Source organism: Lactuca sativa, chromosome 7, assembly GCF_002870075.4.
Source record: "Lactuca sativa cultivar Salinas chromosome 7, Lsat_Salinas_v11, whole genome shotgun sequence".
Taxonomy (NCBI): domain Eukaryota; kingdom Viridiplantae; phylum Streptophyta; class Magnoliopsida; order Asterales; family Asteraceae; genus Lactuca; species Lactuca sativa.
In genome coordinates this window covers 5,752,186-5,776,647 of record NC_056629.2, presented here as the reverse complement: position 1 = coordinate 5,776,647, position 24,462 = coordinate 5,752,186, and the positions used below count along the sequence as shown (strand labels likewise).

The window sequence follows — 24,462 nt, the reverse complement described above, 5'->3', positions numbered from 1 at the left end:
ATTGAAGGAGCAGGTAAGTAATAATTTACTAAATCATATATGATTGTTAAAAATAAATTTTTACAATCACATGTGATTAACTACAAATTTTTATTATATGCAGGTGGTGAGGAAGATGAAACTGATAATAATGATCAAGGTTTAGATGACATGAATTTACATGATGAAGCTATTGAAAATGATAAAGGTGGTGATATTGAAGAAGAACAAAATGTTGAAGGAGGAGGTAAACAACAATATAGATTAATAAAGTAGATATGATTACATATATTATAATCAAATGTGATTACATATATTATAATCACATAAGATAATAAAGGTATGTTATCATATGTAATTATAATGTATGTAATCACATGTGATTACATTCACAAATTATTAATAATTTTTTTTAATTGTATTCAGGTGTGGAAGGGAAGAATATAGAAGGGAATAATGCTAAGAAAGGAGAAAGAAGAACCAATGAAGAACCACGGAGAGTTGGAGAAGGTAAATATGAGTATATATTTGTAAAATAGATATGACTATAAAATAATATTTTGTTAATCACATATGATTACATATGTAATAATCACATATGATTACATATGTTATAATCACATGTGATTATAATCAAATATGATTATATTCAAAATAACAATATAATATATTGTACATATATAATAATCACATATGATTACATGTGTTGTAATCACATGTGATTATTATCACAAATGTTGTAATCATATGTCATAATAATCACATGTCATTATATTCCCATAACAATATAATATCTCTGAATATTTTTTTAATCACATATGATTACATATATAATAATCAGATTTGATTACTTAATGTATAATCACATGTGATTACATACGGATATACGCTATAATCATATGTGATTACATACATTGTAATCGTATGTGATTACATATGTTACAATCACATCTAATTATAATATTAGTAACTTTTTTTTTAATTATATTCAGGTGTGGAGGGGAAGAATCTAGAACGAATGAATGCTGACAAAGGAAAAGGAATTATTGGTGAAGAACAAAACAGTGTTAGAGAATGTAAATATAAGAATATATTTCTAAGTTACATATGGCTATAAAATCATATGATTAAATATGTAATAATCGTATGTGATTATATTCACATAAATAATATATTTGTGCAATATAATTTGTTAATAATATATGATTACATAAATTTAATAATCACATATAATTAAACATGTAATAAACACATGCTATTACATACCTTATAATAACATATGATTATATTCACATATAAATATAATATCTTTGTGTAATTTATTTTTTAATCATATATGATTAATAATTTTTTTAATTATATGTTAGGTGTAGAGGGGAAGAATTTGGAGGGGAAGACTGGTGACAAGAAAGAAGGAAAAAGTGGACAACAAACAAAATCCACTCCAATGGAACCAAGAACAAGTTTGTATGTTACACACTTACATGGACAATTTATTCAGATCCTTCTAAATATAGAAGGCTTGTTGTACAATGTTGTTATGCCTAAATATAACAAGACCAGACATTACACATGTTGTACAACAATTGTCCCAGTTTATGTGTAACGTCCGGTTCCTGGTATGTATTTTAAATCAAATTTATTCACTTTTGTATAAAAACTCGACGAGTTGGAGGCTCCAAACTCACCGAGTAGGAATGGAATTTGGACGCGGGATGTAAAGTCTACTCGACGAGTTGAGAGCCTCAACTCGACGAGTATGACTACAAGAGTGAAACCCTAATTTTCAAGGTTTAGCACCCTATTTAAACTCCTTAACCAACAAAGGCTCGCCTCATTTACAACCTCCATCGTCCCAAACCCTACCCACAAAACCCTAATACCCTTTTGAGATTTTTGAGCCATTTTTGGTGCATTCTTATGGTTTTGAAGAAGAAGAGACTTAAAGAAGGAGCAAGGAAGTGTTGGAGAAGAATAGATCCAGAAGTCTAGCTTTATTTCTGGTTCATCAGAGGTATAAAGCCCTTATCTTGTCTATTGTATGCTTAGATCTAGTTTTAGGGCATTTTCTCCACATTTTGGTCCAAGAATGTTAGCTTTCGGTACTTGGACATCCTGAGTAAATACCTTTTCAGATCTAAGGTCTAGAAGGGCTTTCATGGCATAAAGGTGCAAACTTTATGGCCATTGAAGCTACATACAAGCTTTAGGATGTCATTTTGGCCTTTTAAGCTCTAAAAGGCCATGCATTGAGAGAAATTCAGAGACTTTACATGTTCATATAGTGTCTAGGGTCTAGATTTCAGTTTTTATGCCTTAGCTTGAAGTATTATGGCTTTTGGATCAAGATCTAGGTCTTAAAGAGTAAGGGTTTGAGCTAAACCCATTAAGGAAGGCTATTAACGGGTAAAGTTGGAAACTTTCTTTACCCTTAAAAGGACACTTTCTCTATGTAGATGAAGTTTGGACCTTAGATCTGAAGGATATGAGCTTAATCTATTAAGATGGCTTAATAGACTGAAGAACCCATCGAGTCCATAGAGGAACTCGACGAGTTAGGTCGAAGTGTCCCGAGTCTGTAAAGGGAAAAACTCGACGAGTGCAAGGGTGACTCGACGAATTGATTGGAGAAGTCCTGATTCTATGGATAGGAGGAACTCACGAGTTGGATCGTGATTTCAGGGTTTATGATTCATGGAACTCGACGAGTTGATGGACCAACTCGGCGAGTTGAGTCAACCCAGGATGTTGACTTTGACCAGAAGGTCGACTTTGACTAGGACGTTGACTTTGACTTTGACTTTGACCAAAGTTGACTCTTAAGGGGTTATGAGTGTGAAAGGGTAATTAAAGGAGATCTTTTATGTGTAGGAGTTTGAGTGGAGTTGATTTCAGAGCCGAGGACAGTTCAGCTACTTCATGACATTTGAGGTGAGTTACCTTCCAATAGAAGTGGATCGAAGGCACCAACGTCGGCCCACTAGTAATTGATTATAGTTGAGATGATTGTCTTTGTGATAAGTGTTTGGTATGCCATTATAAGTTATGCGTTATGTACTAGTATGTTATGATATTATGTGCTAGTGGTAGGAGGGGTAGGTTAGACCTCGTAGCCGGTTGAGATAAACCGAAGGGTGGGTTGGGCACTCAGATATGCCTGACAGTATGTTTATGCTATGTATTATGTGGTAGTGATAGGGGTGAAATAGTCCTCGTAGTCGGTTGAGATAAATCGGAGGATAGGTTGGGCACCCAATATGCCTGGCAGGGTAGGTCAAGCACCCAGATATGGTTAACATGGTAGGTCGGACACCTAGATATGCCTGACAGGGTAAGCCGGGCACCCACATATGCCTGGCAGTATGTGATTATATGGTATGATGGGGGAACTCACTAAGATTTGTGCTTACAATTTTTAGTTTTGGTTTCAGGTACTTCCTCTTCGAAGGGAAAGGAGTCGGCATGACTGCAGCACATTACACCAGGATTTCTGCACATGAGATCTTTGGGATTTACACTATGATGTTGTTTTATCATGACATGTTTTGACTATTGATACTTTGATTTTGTAATAGGATCGTTTTCAGACAAATGGTTTCATCATTAGTATATTAAAAATGAAATTTTTGGCCTTGAATTTTAGGATGTTACAAGTTGGTATCAGAGTCTTGGTTTGAGGGATTCGGACACGCCTTCGAGGGTGTCTTAACTCAAATCAAGGGTTTGGAAAAATTTAACAAAGAAAACAATTTTTCAAAAAATTTAAAATCTAGAGTTTTGAGAAAGAACAAGGTGTGTGATGCGTGCAATCGGCCGAACTCAAGTAAGTTTTCCCCCAAGATACTCATACATGTTTGCTATGATATATGATATGATTACAAGAACTGCATGCTAGATTAGGGCTAAGGATCTAGGAAGGATGCCTTATATGCCTACTGTATGTGTATGAGAACTGCGTGCTAGAATATGGTTAAGGATCTTGGAAGATGCCATATGTGCTTATTGAAATGCATGATAGTACTGACTAGTCAGTGATATGATAGCATGATTAGGATATGCTTGGTTTTGGTTACTCAATGCACGAATGTTGCTTTCTTTGTGCTCTTAGGAGTTATAGTTACCTTTAACTAACTAGTAAACGAAAATGTTAAGTTACATATTATGAGGACTAAATAATTTCAGAAGGTTAGGTTTAGCCCTATTTCGCAACTTTCGTTTGAGTCTAACCGTTGTAGGGAGAGACCTCTCATTCGAAGAATTATCTGGTCTTAGTAATATGTAATGGTATTTGCGAGCTAGTTAGGGAAGGGTAGTAGGGACTTCTTATGCAGCTGATGGCGGAGAGTGGATCGAAGATTACCCTAGGGTAAGCCTAGGATGAGATCAACATGGAGAGCAGTAGTAGTGAAAGGGGCTTGGTGAGGTCAAAGCAATCCTTGAGGAAAGTAAGGATAGATGTGGAAGGTAGTATGGGCCCGTACTACTGAAAGCAGAGGATCTGTACTTGAGTCAAGGAGAGCTGAGATTAAACCAGGGAACTTGTAGTGAGTATGAAGTCTCTAGATATTATGTATGACTCTGATGATTGTGTGGTTTGTTTCAGAATGGTGATGACACATCATGGAGCAGGAGGTTCATGGTCTAGGTCAGGTTCGGGCACAGGTTCTGAGCCAGTTGATTATGGATTGTGCGAGTTCATTGCATCCGAGATTACGAGAGGCATCCTTGAGGCGACCCCGATGATTTTTGGGTCGATCACGGAGGGTATCATTGAGCTGATGGAGAATCGCCTTAAGGCATTAGGGAGTGACATGGCACCTGGACAGTCAGGGACTCGCACGCTCTCCTTCAAGGATTTCAGGGGATGTGGAGCGCCAGACTTCAACATGGTAAAGGACCCCATTGTGGCGAGATGATGGATCGCAGACATTGAGTCTGCGTAGATGATGAGCTTCTGCCATGAGGGGTCGAAGGTCAGGTTTGCGGTTGGTTGTTTGATAAAGAGGGCTAGATACTGGTGGGAGGCAGTCAGCGATAACGTGGGAGCCCCAACTATTGAGGCTATGACCTGGTCAGACTTTGTGACCAGATTTCAAGTCGAGTTTGCGCAAGCTTTGGAGATTCAGAAGTTGGCCAGGGAGTTCTTGGATATGCGTCATACGACTAAGTCAGTGGCGGAGATTACCGCCAAGTTCAGGGAGAGGGCCTTACTGGTGCCTTAGTATGCAAGTAATGAGGAGATGAAGAAGACCCGGTACCATGATATGTTGAGAGCTGACATTCAGAAATATGTCAGCTACCTATCATGTCCGAATTTGGATGACATGATAAGAGGGCGAGGGAGAGGGATATTAATATAGAGCACATCAGGAAGAGGAAGGCGGAGACTGGGCAGGAGATTGGGGTTTCATAGAAGAAACCCAAGGCATTCGACTCTAGGTCGAAGGGCCAGCAAGGTCGGAGCCACTATGGGAAATGAGGCAGGCCACACGAGGGAGTTTGCAGAGCTGGGGGATCGGGCTGCTACAAGTGCGACAAGACTAGGCACTTTAGCAAGGATTGTACAACCCTCACCCCCACCATTCAGACATTAGACCTGATTTGCTTTCATTGCAATCAGAGGGGCCATAAAAAGGCCAACTGACTGAGATTGACATCAGGGTGTCAGTGGCGGCGCCAGCTCCAACGACCCTGCAGATCACGGATGGCCGACATGGCAAGACATATTCTCCAGTGGTGAGGATCCAAGCCTTCATGCTAACCACGGAGGAGGCGTGTAGCGCACCGGATCTGGTGACGGGTATGTTTTCTTCTCCCTAACTCTTGTTACATGTCGGTTATGATATTTTATGTTTTATGTGTTTTGTTTAGGATTGTTCCATGTGAACGGTATCCCAGTTCAAGTGTTATTTGACTTGGGGCTACCCGATCATTTGTATCTCTTGCACTTAGCAAGAGGTTTGCTGAGTCTTAAGGCGTGTTGGATTGTCCTTTAGAGGTCGAGATTGTTGACGACCGGTCCATCCGGGCATCTGAGGTCTACAGAGATTGTGTCTTGAGGATGTATGACGAGCGTTACCTCGTGGATTTGGTTCCCATTCCTTTGCGTTGGAACAAGGTCATCATAGGCATGGATTGGTTGAGCCCTAATAGGGCGATGATCGACTGTGAGAAACAGCTGGTTCGTGTCAGGACCCCAAGCGGGGGGGAGTTGGTGATTTAGGGTGAGGGGTCGCAGCATGGGCCGACTTTGTGTTCAGCAGCGAGGGCTAGGCTCTACCTTCAGCAAGGTTGCGCAGGTTATGTCGCCTACGTTATGGATACCCGGGAGGCGGGTAAGGCAATCGTGAGGGATGTTCCAGTTGTGAGGGAGTATTCAGATGTGTTCCTAGAGGAGTTGCTTGGGATACCTCCAGAGAGACAGGCGGAGTTTAGGATTGACCTAGTCCCTGGTGCGACTCCGATAGCCAAGGCACCATACTGGTTGGATCCTCCCGAGATGTAGGAGTTGTCTACACAGCTGTAGGATCTGTTAGACAAGGGATTTGTCAGGCTGAGCAGTTCGCCTTGGGGATCCCTGATCTAGGGGTGGCAATTTATGACATGACACGACAAAAATACACGACACGAAACGAAAATGGGACGAAACTAAAATTTGAATTCATGTTCGTGTCGTGTTCGTTTTAGCTATAAAAAACATGATGTCGTGTCGTGTTCAAAATTCGACACGAAATTGACACGATTTAGCAGTTCTTTATCGTGTTTTTCATGTTTGTCGTGTTTATCGTGTTATATTTCATAAAGTATTCATTAAATAAACTAGTTTTTAGTATATGTTATGTTTTTCGTGCCGTGTCATGTTTGTCGTTTTTTAATTCATTTGTTTTCGTGTTAGTTAAAAAAACACGACATCGTGTCGTATCGTGTTCGTGTTACCAAAAACCTTGTCGTGTCGTGATGTGTCAGACAGAAACACGAAACGATAGCACGATTTGCCACCCCTACCCCGATCTTGTTTGTGAAGAAGAAGGACGTGTCACATCGAATGTGTATAGATTACCAGGAGCTGAACAAGGTAACAGTGAAGAACCGTTACCCACTCCTAAGGATTGACAATCTCTTCGACCAGCTTCAGGGGGCATCTTGGTTTTTCAAGATAGATTTGCGTTCAGGCTATCACCAGATGCGAGTCGGAGATGAGGATGTACAGAAGACTGCTTTCCGGACTCTCTAAGGCCACTATGAGTTCATGGTGATGCCCTTTGGGCTCACCAATTCCCCTGCCGCGTTCATGGATCTCATGAACCGCGTATGTAGAGCGATGTTGGATCGGTCTGTGATAGTCTTTATTGATGACATCTTGGTTTACTCCAAGACGCGGTAATTGGGTAATTGGGTTGATTGTTTGATGATTGAATATAATAATTATATTATTATGGGTTGAAAACCCTATATTCTCACCAGGCTCCCAAGCACGACCCACTCAGTTTTCTTTGCATTATAGGTAATGGCACAAGAGTATAAGTTGGTGGACTTGACGAGATATTTTGGATTATAGATCAGTAGTTATAAATAATTGTTGTAAGGTCTATTTTATATTGTTTATGCTTTTGGTCTGTATCGGAACATGACATCCCGAGATTTTGTTACTTAATGAAAATACATTTCTTTAACGAAATGCTTTGATAGATTCTTATCATATTTTTGTTTTGGGAACAAATTCCACAACTCTTTTAATCAAAGGATTACTCTGATTTTATAAAACAAAACATAAACAAATCGGTCTTTTCTGGCCGTGAAATTGGGGATGTCACAGAAGGTCGTTGTATTTCGCTGGGGGCCTGATCAGCAGGCCGCGTTCGAGACCTTGAGGCAGAGGTTATACGAGGCGCCTATCTTAGTACTGCCAGAGGGAATTAAGGATTTTGTTGTATACTGTAATGTGTCCATCTTGGGTTTGGGCGCAATATTGATGCAGAGAGGGCACGTTATTGCCTACGCCTCGAGGCAGCTGAAGCCTCACCACCCGAAACACGACTTGGAGTTGGGGGTGGTTGTTTTTCCCTTAAGATTTGGCGACACTACCTCTATGGGGTTCGTTGTACCATTTACACGGACCACAAGAGCCTGAGGTATCTGATGGACCAGCAAAATCTGAACACGAGCTAGCAGCGATGGTTGGACCTGGTGAAGGATTATGACTGTGAGATCCTCTACCACCCGAGGAAGGCCAATGTTATGGCCGATGCACTTAGCCGCAAGTCATTCGCAACCCCGATCAGAGACATCTATCTGAGGATGACAGTAGTGAATCCGTTTCTGGAGAAGATTCGGGAGGCCTAACAGGAGGCTATGAAGGAGGAACACCGGAAGAGTGAGCGTATCGTGAGCCAGATTTCCTCTTTTGACTATGATAGCCGCAAGCTATTGACACTGCACCGCAGAGTGTGGGTTCCATTTGTAGGTGGTGTGCGCCAGATCCTGATGGAAGAGGCGCACAAGTCCATATTTTCCATCCATCCCGGGGCAATGAAGATGTATAGAGATCTTCATCCTAATTACCAGTGGCCCTGCATGAAGTAAGATGTAGCTTGGTACGTTGAGAGGTGCTTGACCTGCAGGAAGGTCAAGGCCGAGCACCAGAGACCTCACGGAAAGACGCAACCATTGGATATCCATGTGTGGAAATGGGAGGATATTACTATGGATTTCATCACAAAGCTTCGCAGGACCGCACAAGGAGTGGATTCGATTTCGGTCATCATGGATCGGTTGACCAAGAGTGCCCATTTCATTCCGATCTAGGAGAGCATTTCGGCTGAGAAGCTGGCTAACATCTACATCAAAGAGGTAGTAGCTCGGCACGGGGTGCAAGTTTCCATGATTTCTGACCGAGATGTACGGTTCACTTCTAGATTCTGGAAGAAAATTCATGACGAGTTGGGTACTCGTCTGCACTTTAGCACGGCTTTTCACCCGCAGACGGATGGTCAGAGCGAGCGGACCATCCAGACTTTGGAGGAGATGTTACAGGCCTATGTTTTAGATTTCGGTGGTAGTTGGGATACCTACCTTCCCTTGACAAAGTTTTCCTACAATAATAGCTACCACGCCAACATCGACCGTCCTCCCTTCAAGATGCTTTATGGGAGGAAGTGCAGAACCCCGATATGTTGGGATGAGGTTGTGCAGAGGGTCATAGGGAGTACCAAAGTGGTACTCAAGACGACAAAGAGGATCCAACAGGCCCGAAGTAGACTCCAGACGGCCCAAAGTCGGCAGAAGAGCTACACCAACAGCCGACGATCAAACCTAGAGTTTCAGGTAGAAGATATGGTCCTCCTGAAGGTGTCATCCAGTTCAGGAAACGAGGTAAGTTGGGCCCCAGAGACATTGGTTCGTTCAGGGTATTGGGTCGGGTTGTGTATCGACTGGATTTGTCATCCGAGCCTAGTCAGATCCACATCACTTTTCATGTCTCCCAACTGCGGAAGTGCTTGGTATATGACTCTGCGGTGGTGCCTTTAGAGGATATTCAGGTGGATGACAGCCTGAACTACATTGAGCGACCAATAGCCATCCTCGACAAGAAGACGAAGAATCTGAGGAACAAGAGGGTAGAGTTGGTGAAGGTGCAATGGCAGCACTGCAAGGGCTCGGAGTGGAATTGGGAGTTTGAGTGGAGTTGATTTCAGAGACGAGGACAATTCAGCTACTTCTCGACATTTGAGGTGAGTTACCTTCCAGTAGAAGTGGGTCGAAGGCATCAATGTCAGCCCACTAGTAGTTGATTATAGTTGAGATGATTGTCTTTATGATAATTTTCTGGTATGTCACTATCTGTTATGCTTTATGTGCTAGTATGCTATGCTATTATGTGATAGTGGTAGGATGGGTAGGTTAGACCCCTATAGCCGGCTGAGATAAACCGGAGGGTAGTTCGGGCATTCAGATATGCCTGGCGGTATGTTTATGCTATGTATTATGTGGTAGTGGTATGCGTGAAATAGTCCCCGTAGTCGGTTGAGATAAACTGGAAGGTAGGTCAGACACCCAGATATGCTTGGCAGGATAGGTCGATCACCTAGATATGCTTGATAGGGTATGTCGAGCACCCAGATATCCTTGACATGGTAGGTCGGACAGCCAGATATGCCTGACAGGGTAGGCCGGGTACCTAGATATACCTAGCAGTATGTGATTATGTTGTATGATGGGGGAACTCATTAAGCTTTGTGCTTACAGTTTTCAATTTTGGTTTCATGTACTTTCTCTTCGAAGGGAAATGAGTCGACATGATTGCAGCGCATCACACCAAGATTTCCGCACATGAGATCTTTGGGATTTACACTCTGATGTTGTTTTATCATGACATGTTTTGACTATTGATACTTTTGTTTTGTAATAGGATGGTTTTCAGACAAATGGTTTCATCATTGGTATATTAAAAATGAAATCTTTAGCCTTGAATTTTGGGATGTTACATTCTGTCACAACCCAGAGTTCATCTTTACAATGTTGTTATTAATCTCATAAGATACTTGAAAGGATCCCCTAGTCAAGGTAACTTCTTATCTTCCTCTTCCTCCCTCAAACTTAAAGGTTTTTGTGATTATGATTGGGCTAAGTGCAAAGATTCTAGAAGATATGTAACTAGGTTTAGTGTATTCTTAGGAGATTCTTTGATCTCATGGAAATCTAAGAAACAATCCACTACTTCTTGTTCATCTGTTGAAGCAGAATATCGTGCCATAGCTATAACCACATATGAATTGGTCTGGTTAAAACAAATTCTAAAAGATTTTGGTGTTGTTCATACTGATTTTGTGTTGCTATTTTGTGATAATTATACAACAATACAAATTACCACCAATCCTACATTTCATGATCGTACTAAACACATTGAAGTTGACTGCCATTTTGTGAGGGATAAAGTAGTTGATAAAACAATCAAATTAATGTCTATCAAGTCTGCAAATCAACTAGCAGATATGTTCACCAAACCTTTACATGCTACATAATTACAACCATTTATGGTCAAGATGGGATTGAAGAACATATATTCTTCCTCTCCATCTTGAAGGGGGAATATTGAAGCTTATTTCACTCTTGATTGTTATGTTAGTTACAGGGGCATATTATTAATTTAAATTGTAATTAATTAGTTAACAGTTTGTTAGAAGATTGCTAGTGTTAGGTAATACGCAACTTGTTTCTATAATACTTCTTTGTATAAGTTTATGCTATTTTAGTTGATCAATGTAACAATTCAGTTACTCTTTCTCTAATATGTAATATCTATATTATATTATAAAATATATAAGTCATATCGTGAATTTTAAAAGGTAAATCATTTTGTACAAATTGATTATGCATAAATAGCTCATTAATACTTGTCAAAATTTTGAAGACATGAATTAATGAAGGTTATTATACAATTCAATGCAAAATGACAATTTTTAATTACTAAACTAAATCTATGCGTAGAAATTAATGTAGATACCTTAGTCTTGACATTATTATTAATTAATTTACATCAATAGTCTGAATCAAAAATATAAATATAAGATATGAACATAAATATTATATTTGAAATTGATAATTATTTATATTACTTAAAATTTAATTATAACATCTAAGAGTCATTTTGTTTATGTTATTTTAATAAAATCATATAATTATATATTATATGCTTAAAGATACGATGTTACATAAGAAAGAAAAAATACAATAAAATGACACAATGAATTAATATGGTTTGATCGATATGAATATGATAATTATTCTATTAACTGAATGTTTTCAAAAGTAATAATTTTAGAGTCCCTAACTAAAAATATTTATAATCATAAACCCAAATAACTATAAGGATGAGCCCACATACAAGTAATCTTGAAATAATTAAACGTGTCTATACCACCGGGTGGGAGGAGGGATGTCATATGTGAAGACCGTCATATAAACTCTATTTTTTAGACTAAATATCTTTAATAATTTATTTGTTTATTTTTAAAATATAACCGTAAAATTTACCATACCAGAGAGTTATTTCCCATAAAAAAACCAATTCATCAAATAAGTTATTGTCGGCGCCGTTTTGCACGAGCACATATCTAATTTTAGAAAAACAAAAACGTATATTGTTTTAGAAAAATAGAATGTGAATAACATATATAATATTAGAAAAACAGAAATATATATAGTTATTGTCAACGCGGTTTTGCTCTTATAATTTTTATTTTTTTTATTTTAATGTTATTGATGTATTACACAAATAATGCATGTGGTTGTGGTATATAGATATTTATATTACACAAGTCTATGTGGTATATAGTGTATTGTACTTTCTAGTTTTAGTCCAAGGGTCGATTTCTGATATAATGTTATCTAAAGATATTATGAAGGTGTTTTAAAGAACATTGTCGTGGTGAGAAAGGATAAATTTAAAAAAAAAAAAAAAAAAGATGGATAGGGCCCAACCGGGTTCGAACCGGTGACCTATTGATCTGCAGTCAATTGCTCTACCACTGAGCTATGGACCCATTTGTGTTAAACATTGGTATCTTATCCAATTAATATGAAAAAAAAAACGAAAAAAAATCTCGCCTTTTATCCTTGTCCTGGTTTCGTTTTAAGTAAAGTCCAAAATCAACGCTCCGTGCCTTTCCTTTTATTTCGTTTTAAAATTTTCAAAATTCAAAATTTCAAAACCCTAACCACTATTCCCCCTTTTGCCACACACCTCACTGAACACAATGCTGACCTGATTCGATTTCATCTACACTCTGCTACTCAAGTCATCAACGGAATCCGAAGATCCAAAAAGAAAAAAACTGGAGATGACGGAGCAGCATCAACACGAAGGAGAAGCCCTACATCAGGTCACCGATGAAATTGAGGAGCTTGATAAATTAGAGGAAGATGTGAACCTTATGGCTCAGAAAATAGCCGAATTTAGAGAGACATTGCCTGCTCAGCTTCAGAATACTCTCGCCTCAGTTCTTTCTGCTCAGAGACCTGTTAATTTTAACCTTTCTGATAATGATCCTGGACCCTCTAGTAATGCCAATCAAGGTACACATGTAATCTTTCATTTTCTTCTTGCGAATTGTGATTTACATGCGAATAATTAACATTTTAGGGCTGTTAATTAGCTGCTTAGTATGTTACTGACGCAGTTTTGGTAGAATCTGAAGATAGGTATTTTGTATTATCCGGTTAGTTTTAGGGTTTCTTCATATGTTTGCATCTTATGTAATGCTATATCTGTAAGTAAATGAAATAAGCTCATTAGTCATTAGGGAACGTTCCTTATGGCAAACTCAATTCATATCTAACTTAAATTGCGGTATACATTTAAGATGGATATATTTTGTCATAGCTCCCAAGACCTCAAGTACATTATGAGAATATCTTCAAGCTGTGATGATGGTGACATCTTTTACTTTCTTTTGGGTAAATATTGAACAGTGGATTTTGATGTAATGGTTCCAGAAGTTTGGAATCTTTGGGCCAACAAGAATCTATGTTTTTCCACTATATTTTTAATTCATACTCAAAATTTTAAAGAGATAAAACCGTGTGGACATTAGCAACTTTTGGGTGCTTGTTAAAAGCTAAAACCCCATAAGCACCAAATTAAAATTTATCATAAATATTTTAATTGAATAAGAGGGGTTGTCGATTCCATAAACAAAGGATTCTATCTTAGTTTGCTACTTTTTGGATTATGATATAAAAACTTCATTTTTTTAAGTAAGACCTTAATCAGTATGAACAGTATTAACATTACTGTCAATCATATATCTATATGAACTGCTAAATTGGAATCATATACTAATTTTATAACAGTTGTTTTTGTGATTGTAAATTAGTGTTATTCCTTTATTATTTAACTAAACTCAGATCAGTTTTCATGCCAGTGAGTATACTGTATATCTATCTATGTGAACTGTTAAATTAGAATCATATGGACGTTTTGTTAGTTATTAGTTATTACTAACTTGAATATACAATAATGGAAGTGCAAACATTGTTAGGAATAAACAAATAAAGTGGCCAAATCATTTAAATAAAACCATGTTATCAAGATACAGGTGTTCCCCTTTATATCAGTATGTTGATATTTTATTTATAAGTTGTAAGAAGTAAGTGTTGACTTGTTATGTAACTAACTCCTTGATTGATTCAGAAGAAGGTGTTGTTGCATTAGTAGAAGATGACGTGGCACACACTGAAAAGATAGAAACAATTAAACAGAAAATTTCCAGCAATGATTCTGCAATGTTGTTAGTTGTAAAGAGAATGAAAGATTGTATGTCAAGGATTGAGAAGCTAGACTCCTTCAACAAAGGAATCATCCATCCTGCCTTCAAAACAAGAAATATCATCTCACAAGATCGCTTCACATGAGGTTTGTTCATGTTTGAATGAGAATCTACATATGTTTTTTTTTTTTTTTTTTTTTTTTTTCAAATCTAAATTCATGGCTTCTAGGTATTTAGGGTAGCTGGATATGATTTAATCTAAACACTTGATGCTTATGTATGGCTTTTATCATTGATTTTGGATTTTGTGAATACATATTGTTTCTCTATTAGATTTAAGAATGTGGAATTGTGTATAGTATTGCTTCTTGAATTATTTGTTAGAGACTAGAGTTTGGAGGAATTATTTCAAGAAAATGGAAACTTTTATGTTCAACAAACTGCAAAAATGTCCCTTTATCTTTATGTTCAAGCAACTGTAAACCTTAGAGTCAAAAAATAAAATTAAGATAAAACCAAAGTAAAATTAACGCAAAACAAATCAATATCAAAATAAAAAATCGGAGGTCACAGTCATCCGTTAAAAGTTAAATGGCATATGAACTAAATTAGTAACATATAAAAGGTTTAAGGGAAGAAAAAAACGGCTTCATTTGAAAAACTACCCAACGAGGATGAATATGAAAATTTGACAAGTTGAGGAATAAAATATAGGAGCCAAATTGGTAAATTGCAAACTTGTTTAAAAAAAAGATATTGATTTACTGGAGCGTTTGCATACACAAATAAAGTTTCAAAACCCCAGATTTTGGTGTAAAAAGCTGAATTTTGATATTGGTTGGAGATGATTTTAATTTTTAGGGTTCGATCTAAAACCTCAATTATGTATACTTATCTTGTTAGTACACTGTAAATATTTTCACAATAAAAACTAATTTTTTACATATTCCACTAAACATGACAATACATTTTTTTTTCAAAAAATGCATGTCATCTAGATTCTGCTGATTGTGACCTACGAAAATTATGGTTATTTGGGTAAATTTGCTAATTTTTTGCTATTTTTTAGAAAATAATTGGTGACTATTAACATAAATTGTTATTTACTTTGTATTATTTTGGTTGGGTAAGAATAATATCAAATATAGATATAGATATAAGATAAAGTACCATTATTGAAATCCACTATTTAGGTGTGTTATGGCGTCGAGGCTTGAGGTAGCCGTCCCGAAAACATAAAATGAGTCTTTGTTAGGCCCGCTCCAAAAGTGTGGCTATATGCGTCTTATCACGTTATAGTGTGAGTTTTTTCCAAAGTATAGTTTTTTTTTTCTTTCTAATTTGACGTTAAATAATTGAGTTTTTGTCAATTTTTTCAATAAATATTGATATTATATTCTTAAAAACTTGATACAATTTTATAATTATATAATTTATCTTTTTTAATATATATATTGTCATGTCTTGATAAATGTCATGACTTTAAAACTTGACATTGGCGTCACGTCACATCTGACACCTCATTCAATTTAGAACATTGTTGAAATCACAAGAAAATAAATAAAGGTTGGCTAAAGAGACATCCCAAATTTTCATTTAAACACCCTATTTGATTTTTAAAGTTTTTTTTATTGGTTAATATCTTATATTTTTATATATAACACTATGTTTTTCTACCAAACAACCTTTTATTCTAGATTAATAACTTTTATTTTTATATATAACACTAGGCTTTTCTAGAAAAAAAAACATTTATTTAAATAAACAACTTCAATTTATAGAAAGTATTTGTAAAAGTATCAACTTTTATTTTCTTTTTCATTTTTCTTTTGCTTCACTCAAAACACGAAAAAAATAACTAAAACATATCATTTTCTTTTTCTTCACTCAAAATAACGAAAAAAATATATATTTGTAATAGTCCACCACAACACCTACAAAAATAATAATTATTTCTTGAACGAGAGAACACAACGTTAGCATATGCTCGGGGGAATCTATCTGTCCGTCAAGATTCTTCTCTGATTGAAACCAAATCCAAGATTTTTCCAGAACCCATAAGAATCACTACCTGCTACAGCAACTGTTCTTCCCTAATTCATCTAGGGTTTCCCATACACTCTTCGAATCAACTCCCAATGTTCTACACCAACTTCCATCGAATCCCAACTCTATTTTAATTTTCTGATTTAATCAGCAATTTCAGGTGATTTTTCTTCAAATTTCTACTCTCAACTGATTATATCATTGCCCATATAGAGATTATAATCAGTTGAAAGTTCATTAGTCCTGCATCAAGCTTCAACCTGTTTTTTTTCTCGATTAATTCCCAACAGATTACTTCCAGAATCAGTTGTTATTGGATTAATTCCAGAAAAAAATGTCACTTGTTTGTGCGTGCCCTATTCTCGAATGCGTCTACTGTTTAGGTTGTGCTCGTTGGGCATGGAAGAAATGTCTATACACCGCCGGTCGAGAAAGCGAGAACTGGGGTTTCGCGACTTCAACTGAATTCGAAGCTGTCCCACGCATTTGTAGATATATTTTAGGCGTTTACGAGTTCGACATCCGTAACCCACTCTGGGCTCCACCAGGAGGATATGGAATTAATCCCGATTCCGTGGTTTTGAAGAAAAATTACGACGAAAATCAAGGGAAGGTGTCGCCTTATATGATTTACATCGATAAAGACAATCAAGATATACTTTTGCTTATTAGTGGTTTGAATATGGCGAAAGAAAGTGATTTTTTACTCTTACTTGATGATAAATTGGGACAGACGAAGTTTGATGGAGGGTATGTTCATAATGGGTTATTGAAAGCTGCTCAATGGGTGTTTGACACGGAATGTGATGTTTTGAAGGAATTGGTTGAAAAATATGAGGATTATACTTTGACTTTTGCTGGACATTCTTTAGGGGCAGGGGTTGTTACTTTGTTGACTATGTTGGTGGTGAAGAACAGAGACAAAATTGGAAATATTGACCGAAAAAGGATCAGATGTTTTGCAATTGCTCCTGCTAGATGTGTGTCACTGAATTTGGCTGTCAGATATGCTGATGTCATCAATTCTGTTGTTCTTCAGGTAAACATTTTGTATCTGGATGACATTGCTATAAATTGGTAAATTTTTTCCATGATGAGGGTGAGAAGGGTATTCATGTCTTTTGCACAAATGAAGACGAGAGTAACTTATTGTCCTAACTTTTTAGGTGGGACAAAAATTGTGATTTTTAGAGAAATTAAATATCCTCCTATCTGTTCTTTCTACATATCTTCCTATCCATATGAAAGGATGACATGTGTCATATTTTAATAAAAGTAATTATATTTTTGGACACTTGTCATTATTTCAAATGGGTAGGAAGATAATTAGGAAGAAAAGTAGATTTCTCGATTTTTATCTCATTGTCATCAGTTTTGTCTTGGTCGGTCTTTATTGTAGAAATGGCCCTTAGTCTTTATTGTAGATTTGTTTTTTTTTTTTTTTGACAAATCCTATGATTCATATGATTTAGGATAATGTTTGTTTCTAATACTCTTAAATCTTAATCCAATGAACCAGGATGATTTCATGCCTAGAACAAGTGTAGCATTGGAAGTACTCTTCAAGTGCCTATTTTGGTACGTTCTTGGTCACATTTCCATATTATTTCATTATCAAGCATCAATCTTTATGCCTCAATAGTTTGGTATATGATCATCATCTCATTTGATGAATATGTTTTTTTTTACAAGTTTTGGATCATGATGGTTATTTGTTTTAACAGTTTCCCGTGCATATTGTGTGCCACTTGTTTAAAGGAAACATGCACACTGCAAGAGCACATGCTTCAAGATCCAAGACGTTTATATGCACCTGGTCGCCTTTATCATGTTCTTGTCAGGAAACCATTCGGGTATGTCGCACAATATATTTTTATACACATATATCACAATGATTTAAGAACATGTTGCATTGTTTTGGAAAATATTTGATGAATTTTTTAATGGGTTGAACATTTGATATGTATACATGACTGTTTCGTTTTGACTTAATCCAAACATAATGACTTAATGAGTTGAGCTAAAAAAATAGTGGCTTAATACACTAAGACACAAACCTTTTTACCTATTTGTCATTCTTTGTTTTCCTCCCAACCCTTTCACGTCAAAATTGATTGAATACTGTTAAGATTAATGAATATTGGGAAATCTGTTTTTTGGAATGTAAGGCTAAAATGGTCATTTAGTCTCATTCAGATGGTTTATTCGGACTATAATAGAAACATACCCATACATGACTTGATGAAGTAGATATTTGCCCTTGGTGATAGAGGGAGGGTATTGGTTTTCGGTTGAAGGGTATGAGATGTATTTTAGATTAATGAATTTGTTGCAGGGTTGGAAGAATTTCACCTACTGTGAAAACAGCTGTGCCAGTGGACGGGAGATTTGAGCACATGGTTATCTCATGCCATATAATTAGTGATCATTCAATTGCTTTAATGGAGCGTGAGTTTCAAAGTGCACTTGATGTAAGTCTAAGTCCTCCTCATTTTGTGTGTGGTTTTATAAAATTAAAAACAACATTTAATCTCTCTCATCTCAACCCTGGGTTGTCAGACATTGAAGGAGAAAGATCATGTGATGGATATCCCAACACAACAAAGGATGGAAAGGAGTACATCTTTAGCCATGGAGCACAGTGAGGAACACAAGGCGGCACTAGCAAGAGCGGTTGCACTAGACGTTCCGGAAGCTTACTTGCCTAGTGAATATGGAACCTTCCAGAAGGCTCAAAGCATGAATGACTCAGCCCATGGGTCCTCAAGCTGGGATGAATTAGCTGCCAGGATTCTTGACACAGATGAAAAAGGTGAAAGTGTGTTGAAGAGTGATTGGTATTGAAGATTTTTAAAAGATAGATTTTAGAGGGATATACTCCATCATATATATATATATATTTTCAGAATCACCATTCTTTTGTAAGATTCATGTACTTGTATAGCTTATCGAGTTGTTATAGCTTGCTCAATTTGTTGTTTCTTAAATCATAAATGGTTGGGTTGGTGAAAGGGGTGGGTCTAAGACCTATTTACCAACATGTAAAATAGCGTATTTCAAGTCATTTTTTATTCAAGAAAATGTATTTTTTGAAACCAATGGTATAACAACCTGTTTTTGATTATTGCTGACCAGGCCTAACCAAGATTGGGCTTGGGTTAAAATGTTAAGACAGTTAAAGTGTCAGATTAGCACAAGCAAAAAGGTAGTTTGAAGCCAAACCCGAACCCAGTTTGAGTTCAAACCAGTTTTTGCATATAGCCAATGGAAAAGGTTTTTTATTTTTTATTTTTTATTTTGGTCTAATGGGTATATATATCCATTTGTGAACATTTGTTTGTTGGTATAAACAGCCGGTATTGAATGTTTTGTTTCATCAAACTACTAAAAAATGCCTTCTAATGTCTCAACCGCAATTTCACTCAATAAACGTAGATGCTATTTTTTTCAATTAAACGTTGGTTAAGGTTTGGATTTCTAATAAACTAAACGCAAGTATTGAAATCGGGTCTGTGTTAAAGTTTAAAGTCTGTATGTAAATGAGGAAATGTAAACTCATTACTGAAAATCGTTTAAGTTGCATTGCCAATAGGTTAATAGTACGAGTTTAGAATCAGAAATGAAATTTGTCGTAACCAGATCCTTATTTTATTATAAACTTATAACATATGCCTTTAAATGTTGATCTTTAAAAAAAATTATTAAAATATAAATGACCAAAAGTATGTTCTTTTTACAATTTACGTTTTACCAACATATTATAATATTACTTTGGTGTCATATATATTTGACATCAAGTAAAGAAGAGAAATTAGGTAAAATCTGATATGTAATTTCTCCAAATTTTGAAGTGTATCAAATATATGATCACAAATAAATACCATTAACCCTAAACAGACTAATTAATTTACCTTTTTTTCTTCTTCATATGGCCTGACCCTGGATTTCTTCTCTACACTTGTATTCACATTTACAGTAATACTAAAAATATCACCTCTCGGATTTGGTTAGTATATAAATGTTAATATTATAATAATAATAATAATGCACACATCTCCACTCTGCTTCCATCCACCTAGGCATGGATCTCAAGAACCGCCTCCCCTGTAAAAAAAAAAAAAAAAAAAAAAAAAAAAAAAAAAAAAAAAAAAAAAAGTGTTATCATCAAAGGGTAAAATGGTAAATTTACAATGTAGAAAATGAAAGTAGGATGAAGTAAATTTACCATGCATTCTCTTGACGAATCGTTCAAACTCCATGATATTGTGAGGATCCATGAGAAGCTGACCGAGTCTAAGGTAAGTAAAAGCAGAGTAATGCCTCCCATCTGGATCGTTCATAGGCTTAGCCTTCTCCAATATATAATTGTAGCTTACTTTATCAACACATGGAAGTGGGTTCTCACTAGTCATAGCTATACAAGAATCCCATGCAGCATTCATCACCTGAAAATAATTAATTAATGTACTTTCATTTTATTCTTATTATTTACTAAGACATTCTACTTCCATTAAATAAATAAAAAAGGTACTTATACTTACTTGCCAAGCTAAAGCATCAGGATCTTCAAGGGCTTCTGAGGAGTCCATGTCCATGTCCATGTTGATGTTCATGTGGGCCAACGTAAAGTTTAAGGCAACCCCGTGTTTCTTTAAGACTTCCATAATCGGAGCATATCCATCACGATTGGACGGGTTGTAAAAGCCAGCAGTTAACTCAGCAGCATGACTTGATGTCTTGTACCACCAATGAATACCTGATAGCTGCTACCTCAGGTCTCAGGAATTAATATAACATCAACTTTTTCATTGTGGAAGCTACTAACTTTCTTTCTTTAAAGAAAAGAAAAGAAAAAAAAAAAAGTAACCAAAAACTGAGTACCTTTGCAGTAATGAAAGTCCCTTCAAAAGCAAATTTAGCCAAAGAAAGCAGGCGATCAGCATGGTTGATCAATAGCTGAGAATACCAATCAAGAAAGAAGCGACCATAGTAGCCATCATAATCCCCTGCATTGCAAAAGAATCCGGTTTCATGAGGCCTTGAATTATAAGAGCCTGCATTTTCTGGTCCTCTACCCCAGAACGAGTGTCCCCTTGTTTCAGCCGCCTTTGTCAGGCTCTTCAACATATATCGATCGTAACACTGAAAAATCAACATTTTCAATTTCTTATTCTTTTCTTGGAAATATAATAACAATGATGACCTTCAAAAACTCTCAAGACATCAAATTCTAATTTTCAAATACTAGTCAACAACTTCAGAAGTAATTGTGATGCCCTGTGATTATTTTTACCTGAAATTCACCCACACCTGGATATCTCCAACCATGTTTCACAGGATTAGATGGATACCGAAGCTCCCCACATGGACCCAATCCAATTTCAATCATTGAAATAACTCCATCTACAAAGAACTCGTCAAATTCAACCCGAAAGCTTCTCATGTAGTCAAAGTAGACCTATACATTGGTTGCGTTTTTCACTACGTTATAACATGTCCGATAAATAATATTCTAGAATTTGGAAATGGTACCTCTGAAGCAGTGCGACCTCTTAGAACACGTTCCTTGTCAATCCCCAATGAGAGACATTCCGGGTTGCGTCTTCCTGATCTATCCGTGAAAAATATGTCCGGATTGCTCCGACCAATTTCAGCCACCCAATGTGGTAAGGGTATACAAACATCATCACCAACATTGCCTCCACATTCATGGAAAGACATTACTACCTGAGCCAAACTTACATTATGGTCACTTGTTTTATTTTCAAAATACATGAAAAATGCAACAAACAGGTGACAAAATAATGTCTCCAAGAGGACAAACCTGTAACTTGAGCTTAAGCTCACGCACCATCTGAAATAATCGTTTATATCCCTTCCAGTTATACTCCTGTGGAACATGTGCTTCAACTATACCCCACCAGCAATCAACCATTACACCATCAACATTCATAGACTTCAAAACCCTTAATTGGTTCAGTAGACCATCAGGATCAACAACTTCACACTTCATATTAACTGCTCCCAACTGCACACCAATTTGCAATAAGTCCTTTAACTATGCAATGCAAGAGGAGATATGTTAACTTTTTGGCAAGAATACGGAACTTACAGGAAGCAATACATAAACAGGAACATAAGGAGTACCCGCAAAATCCCGTTCTTGTAACTTTGAAGGCATGTCAACAACCTACAAAGAGACGCAAAAGATATTGTTGATTTTTGGAAACAGAAATCAGAAATTAAACAGGGAAATACTTCTCTAACCTGCCTGCCTGCAACAGTATCTACAGAAACCCCTATAAGTGGATCATCTTGACCATCAACTTCAACTCCCAGCATATGAGAAGACTGAGATCGACCACTTGATGACACATCATAAGCAGAAGAAGGAACAAATAAACCTTTCATTTGGCATGCCTCATTATCCATCTCAATTGGGCAGGCAGAAGAGATGCCTCTTAGAGAAGTAGCTTGGTTCTGCTGCAATGGCAGTGAGGTGGATGAAGTTGATACACCAGCAGCAGGTCTCACACCTTGTGATCTTGATGGAAAGGTGGTTCCATCAGGAAGAACAACCCAACCAGCTTCCCTAGCCAGAGCTGCAATCACATCATTAATATCGGCTCTAACCCTAAGATTGTAGTTCCCATGTCTTCTTAGGCCTGCCAAGATCTTTGCAGTAATTGCCCTTCGTTGTCGCTCACGAAGCTTTGTTCTTTCCTTTTCTTCAATAGGTCTACACCTTCTACCACCTCCTTGTGGAGTCATCTGATCTTGAAACTGCTGCTGATGTTGAAACCTGTTATTGCTTCTGCTTGATGTCATTAGTCCTCCATCAACACCTACCATTGTTGGAGGTGTTGAGTTCTTATCGTCATCATCTTCGTCATTCTCACCTTCTTCTTTCACATCCAATCCCATTTCTTCATCCTCTTCTTCACTTGTCCCAAATCTCTGCATTTCAGTTGCCATTAAACTGCACAGACCGGGAGGATACTATTAAAGCTTCAACATGCTAGACATAGAAGAATCCCTCCATGATCAGCAGCATACACAATTTTGAACTCCCTCGGACTCTGTTCACAAGGTTACAGATTATGAAACAATGTCAGAAGCTTTCTATAAATCCATACAGAACTCAGTTAAAAAACGTCGACCACTGATTGCAATTTTGAACACCCAAAAGCACAACAAAAAATGGATGAATTAGATATTAATGGAAATCAAGAACATGTAAAAATTTATATTTCCTTTCCAATGTACAATACTTTGCCTGATGCCACCAAATTTTCATTCAATCGTCACGATCAACAAATTCAACCACGCAATAACCGGAGAATTTGTATTCTCTACATTCGACGGTTGGAACTTTTGACACCATTTCTCATGCCAACATGTCTAGTATAAGTGTTTATCAACAAAAAATTACGACTTTCATCAAGTCGCATAGTTCCCACCAAAAACAAAACTTCGAAAGAGAGAACGAACTAGATTCAGTAACATTCAAACGAGAAACGAAGGAATTTCACAATTTCTCAACTTCAAACAAGCGGAAACATTTTCACTAAAACACCAACAAAATTCTCAAAAACTGAAAATTTCCTCACCGTCAAAGCTTCAAAACCCTCCATCTTCTTCATAAAGCTACAAAAAATAAAAGTTTTCGCACCTCCGTCACAACTCACAAATTACACGTTAACAACTGGTTAGATCTTGTGAGGTGAGCTCGCCGGAGTTCAGCATCCGCCGGAAACATAACGGAACCGTTGAGACATGACGCCGGTGGCGCCGGCGGGATAAATTACGAGAGGAATAGATTTCCCGGCGAGGGTTAGGTTATCGGCACTCGTGTGAAGGAATTGGCACGGATGAGGGAGGGTGGCGATTGGGTGTGCGTGAAGCATATGAAACCAAACGTGCGAGGTCACACGATTTGTGCGTGCGGGAAGAGTGGGGCCATGAGAATTGGATGTGTTACCGGAATACCCCCAGAATCACGTGAATTAACACCCTCACCCCAAAAATTCACATTTTGTGGTTCATGCTATTCGTTCTCGTTTTTCTGATATAAATATAATCTTTATTATATTTTTATAATTTTAACTTTGGTTTTTCAAATATCAAGCTTAGCTTCTGTTAATTTTTAATATTAAGGATGGTCCCTTTT

The 24,462-nt window shown here is 36.9% G+C and overlaps 3 protein-coding genes and 1 non-coding gene across 7 annotated transcripts; 2 read left to right on the top strand and 2 right to left on the bottom strand.

Moving 5' to 3' along the window:
• Nucleotides 1-12,449: 12,449 nt before the first annotated feature.
• On the bottom strand, nucleotides 12,450-12,521 carry TRNAC-GCA (transfer RNA cysteine (anticodon GCA)). Its single transcript has one exon. It is a non-coding gene; the product is annotated as a tRNA-Cys (tRNA).
• Nucleotides 12,522-12,597: 76 nt separating this feature from the next.
• On the top strand, nucleotides 12,598-14,619 carry LOC111902689 (uncharacterized). 2 transcript variants are annotated; one of them, XM_023898510.3, is made up of 2 exons: nucleotides 12,598-13,053; nucleotides 14,174-14,619. In XM_023898510.3, the coding sequence occupies exons 1-2, from the start codon at nucleotides 12,819-12,821 to the stop codon at nucleotides 14,389-14,391; spliced, it is 453 nt and encodes a 150-aa protein (XP_023754278.1). In that variant the 5' UTR covers nucleotides 12,598-12,818; the 3' UTR covers nucleotides 14,392-14,619. The 2 variants fall into 2 exon arrangements, with proteins under 2 accessions (XP_023754278.1, XP_023754277.1); XM_023898509.3 differs by having other exon boundaries at nucleotides 12,618-13,053; nucleotides 14,171-14,619.
• A 1,550-nt stretch (nucleotides 14,620-16,169) lies between these two features.
• LOC111902688 (uncharacterized) lies at nucleotides 16,170-19,263 on the top strand. The gene is made up of 6 exons (XM_023898508.3): nucleotides 16,170-16,452; nucleotides 16,583-17,331; nucleotides 17,812-17,870; nucleotides 18,017-18,145; nucleotides 18,628-18,763; nucleotides 18,852-19,263. The coding sequence occupies exons 2-6, from the start codon at nucleotides 16,627-16,629 to the stop codon at nucleotides 19,134-19,136; spliced, it is 1,314 nt and encodes a 437-aa protein (XP_023754276.1). The 5' UTR covers nucleotides 16,170-16,452; nucleotides 16,583-16,626; the 3' UTR covers nucleotides 19,137-19,263.
• Nucleotides 19,264-20,103: 840 nt separating this feature from the next.
• LOC111902687 (beta-amylase 7) lies at nucleotides 20,104-24,235 on the bottom strand. 3 transcript variants are annotated; one of them, XM_023898504.3, is made up of 10 exons: nucleotides 23,903-24,223; nucleotides 22,560-23,371; nucleotides 22,405-22,482; nucleotides 22,117-22,320; nucleotides 21,825-22,019; nucleotides 21,586-21,750; nucleotides 21,174-21,434; nucleotides 20,834-21,058; nucleotides 20,518-20,737; nucleotides 20,104-20,396 (listed from the first exon to the last, which is right to left on the bottom strand). In XM_023898504.3, the coding sequence occupies exons 2-10, from the start codon at nucleotides 23,265-23,267 to the stop codon at nucleotides 20,368-20,370; spliced, it is 2,085 nt and encodes a 694-aa protein (XP_023754272.1). In that variant the 5' UTR covers nucleotides 23,268-23,371; nucleotides 23,903-24,223; the 3' UTR covers nucleotides 20,104-20,367. The 3 variants fall into 3 exon arrangements, with proteins under 3 accessions (XP_023754272.1, XP_023754274.1, XP_023754275.1); XM_023898506.3 differs by having other exon boundaries at nucleotides 20,834-21,055; nucleotides 23,903-24,219; XM_023898507.3 differs by lacking the exon at nucleotides 20,104-20,396 and having other exon boundaries at nucleotides 20,566-20,706; nucleotides 23,903-24,235.
• Between the last annotated feature and the right edge of the window lie 227 nt (nucleotides 24,236-24,462).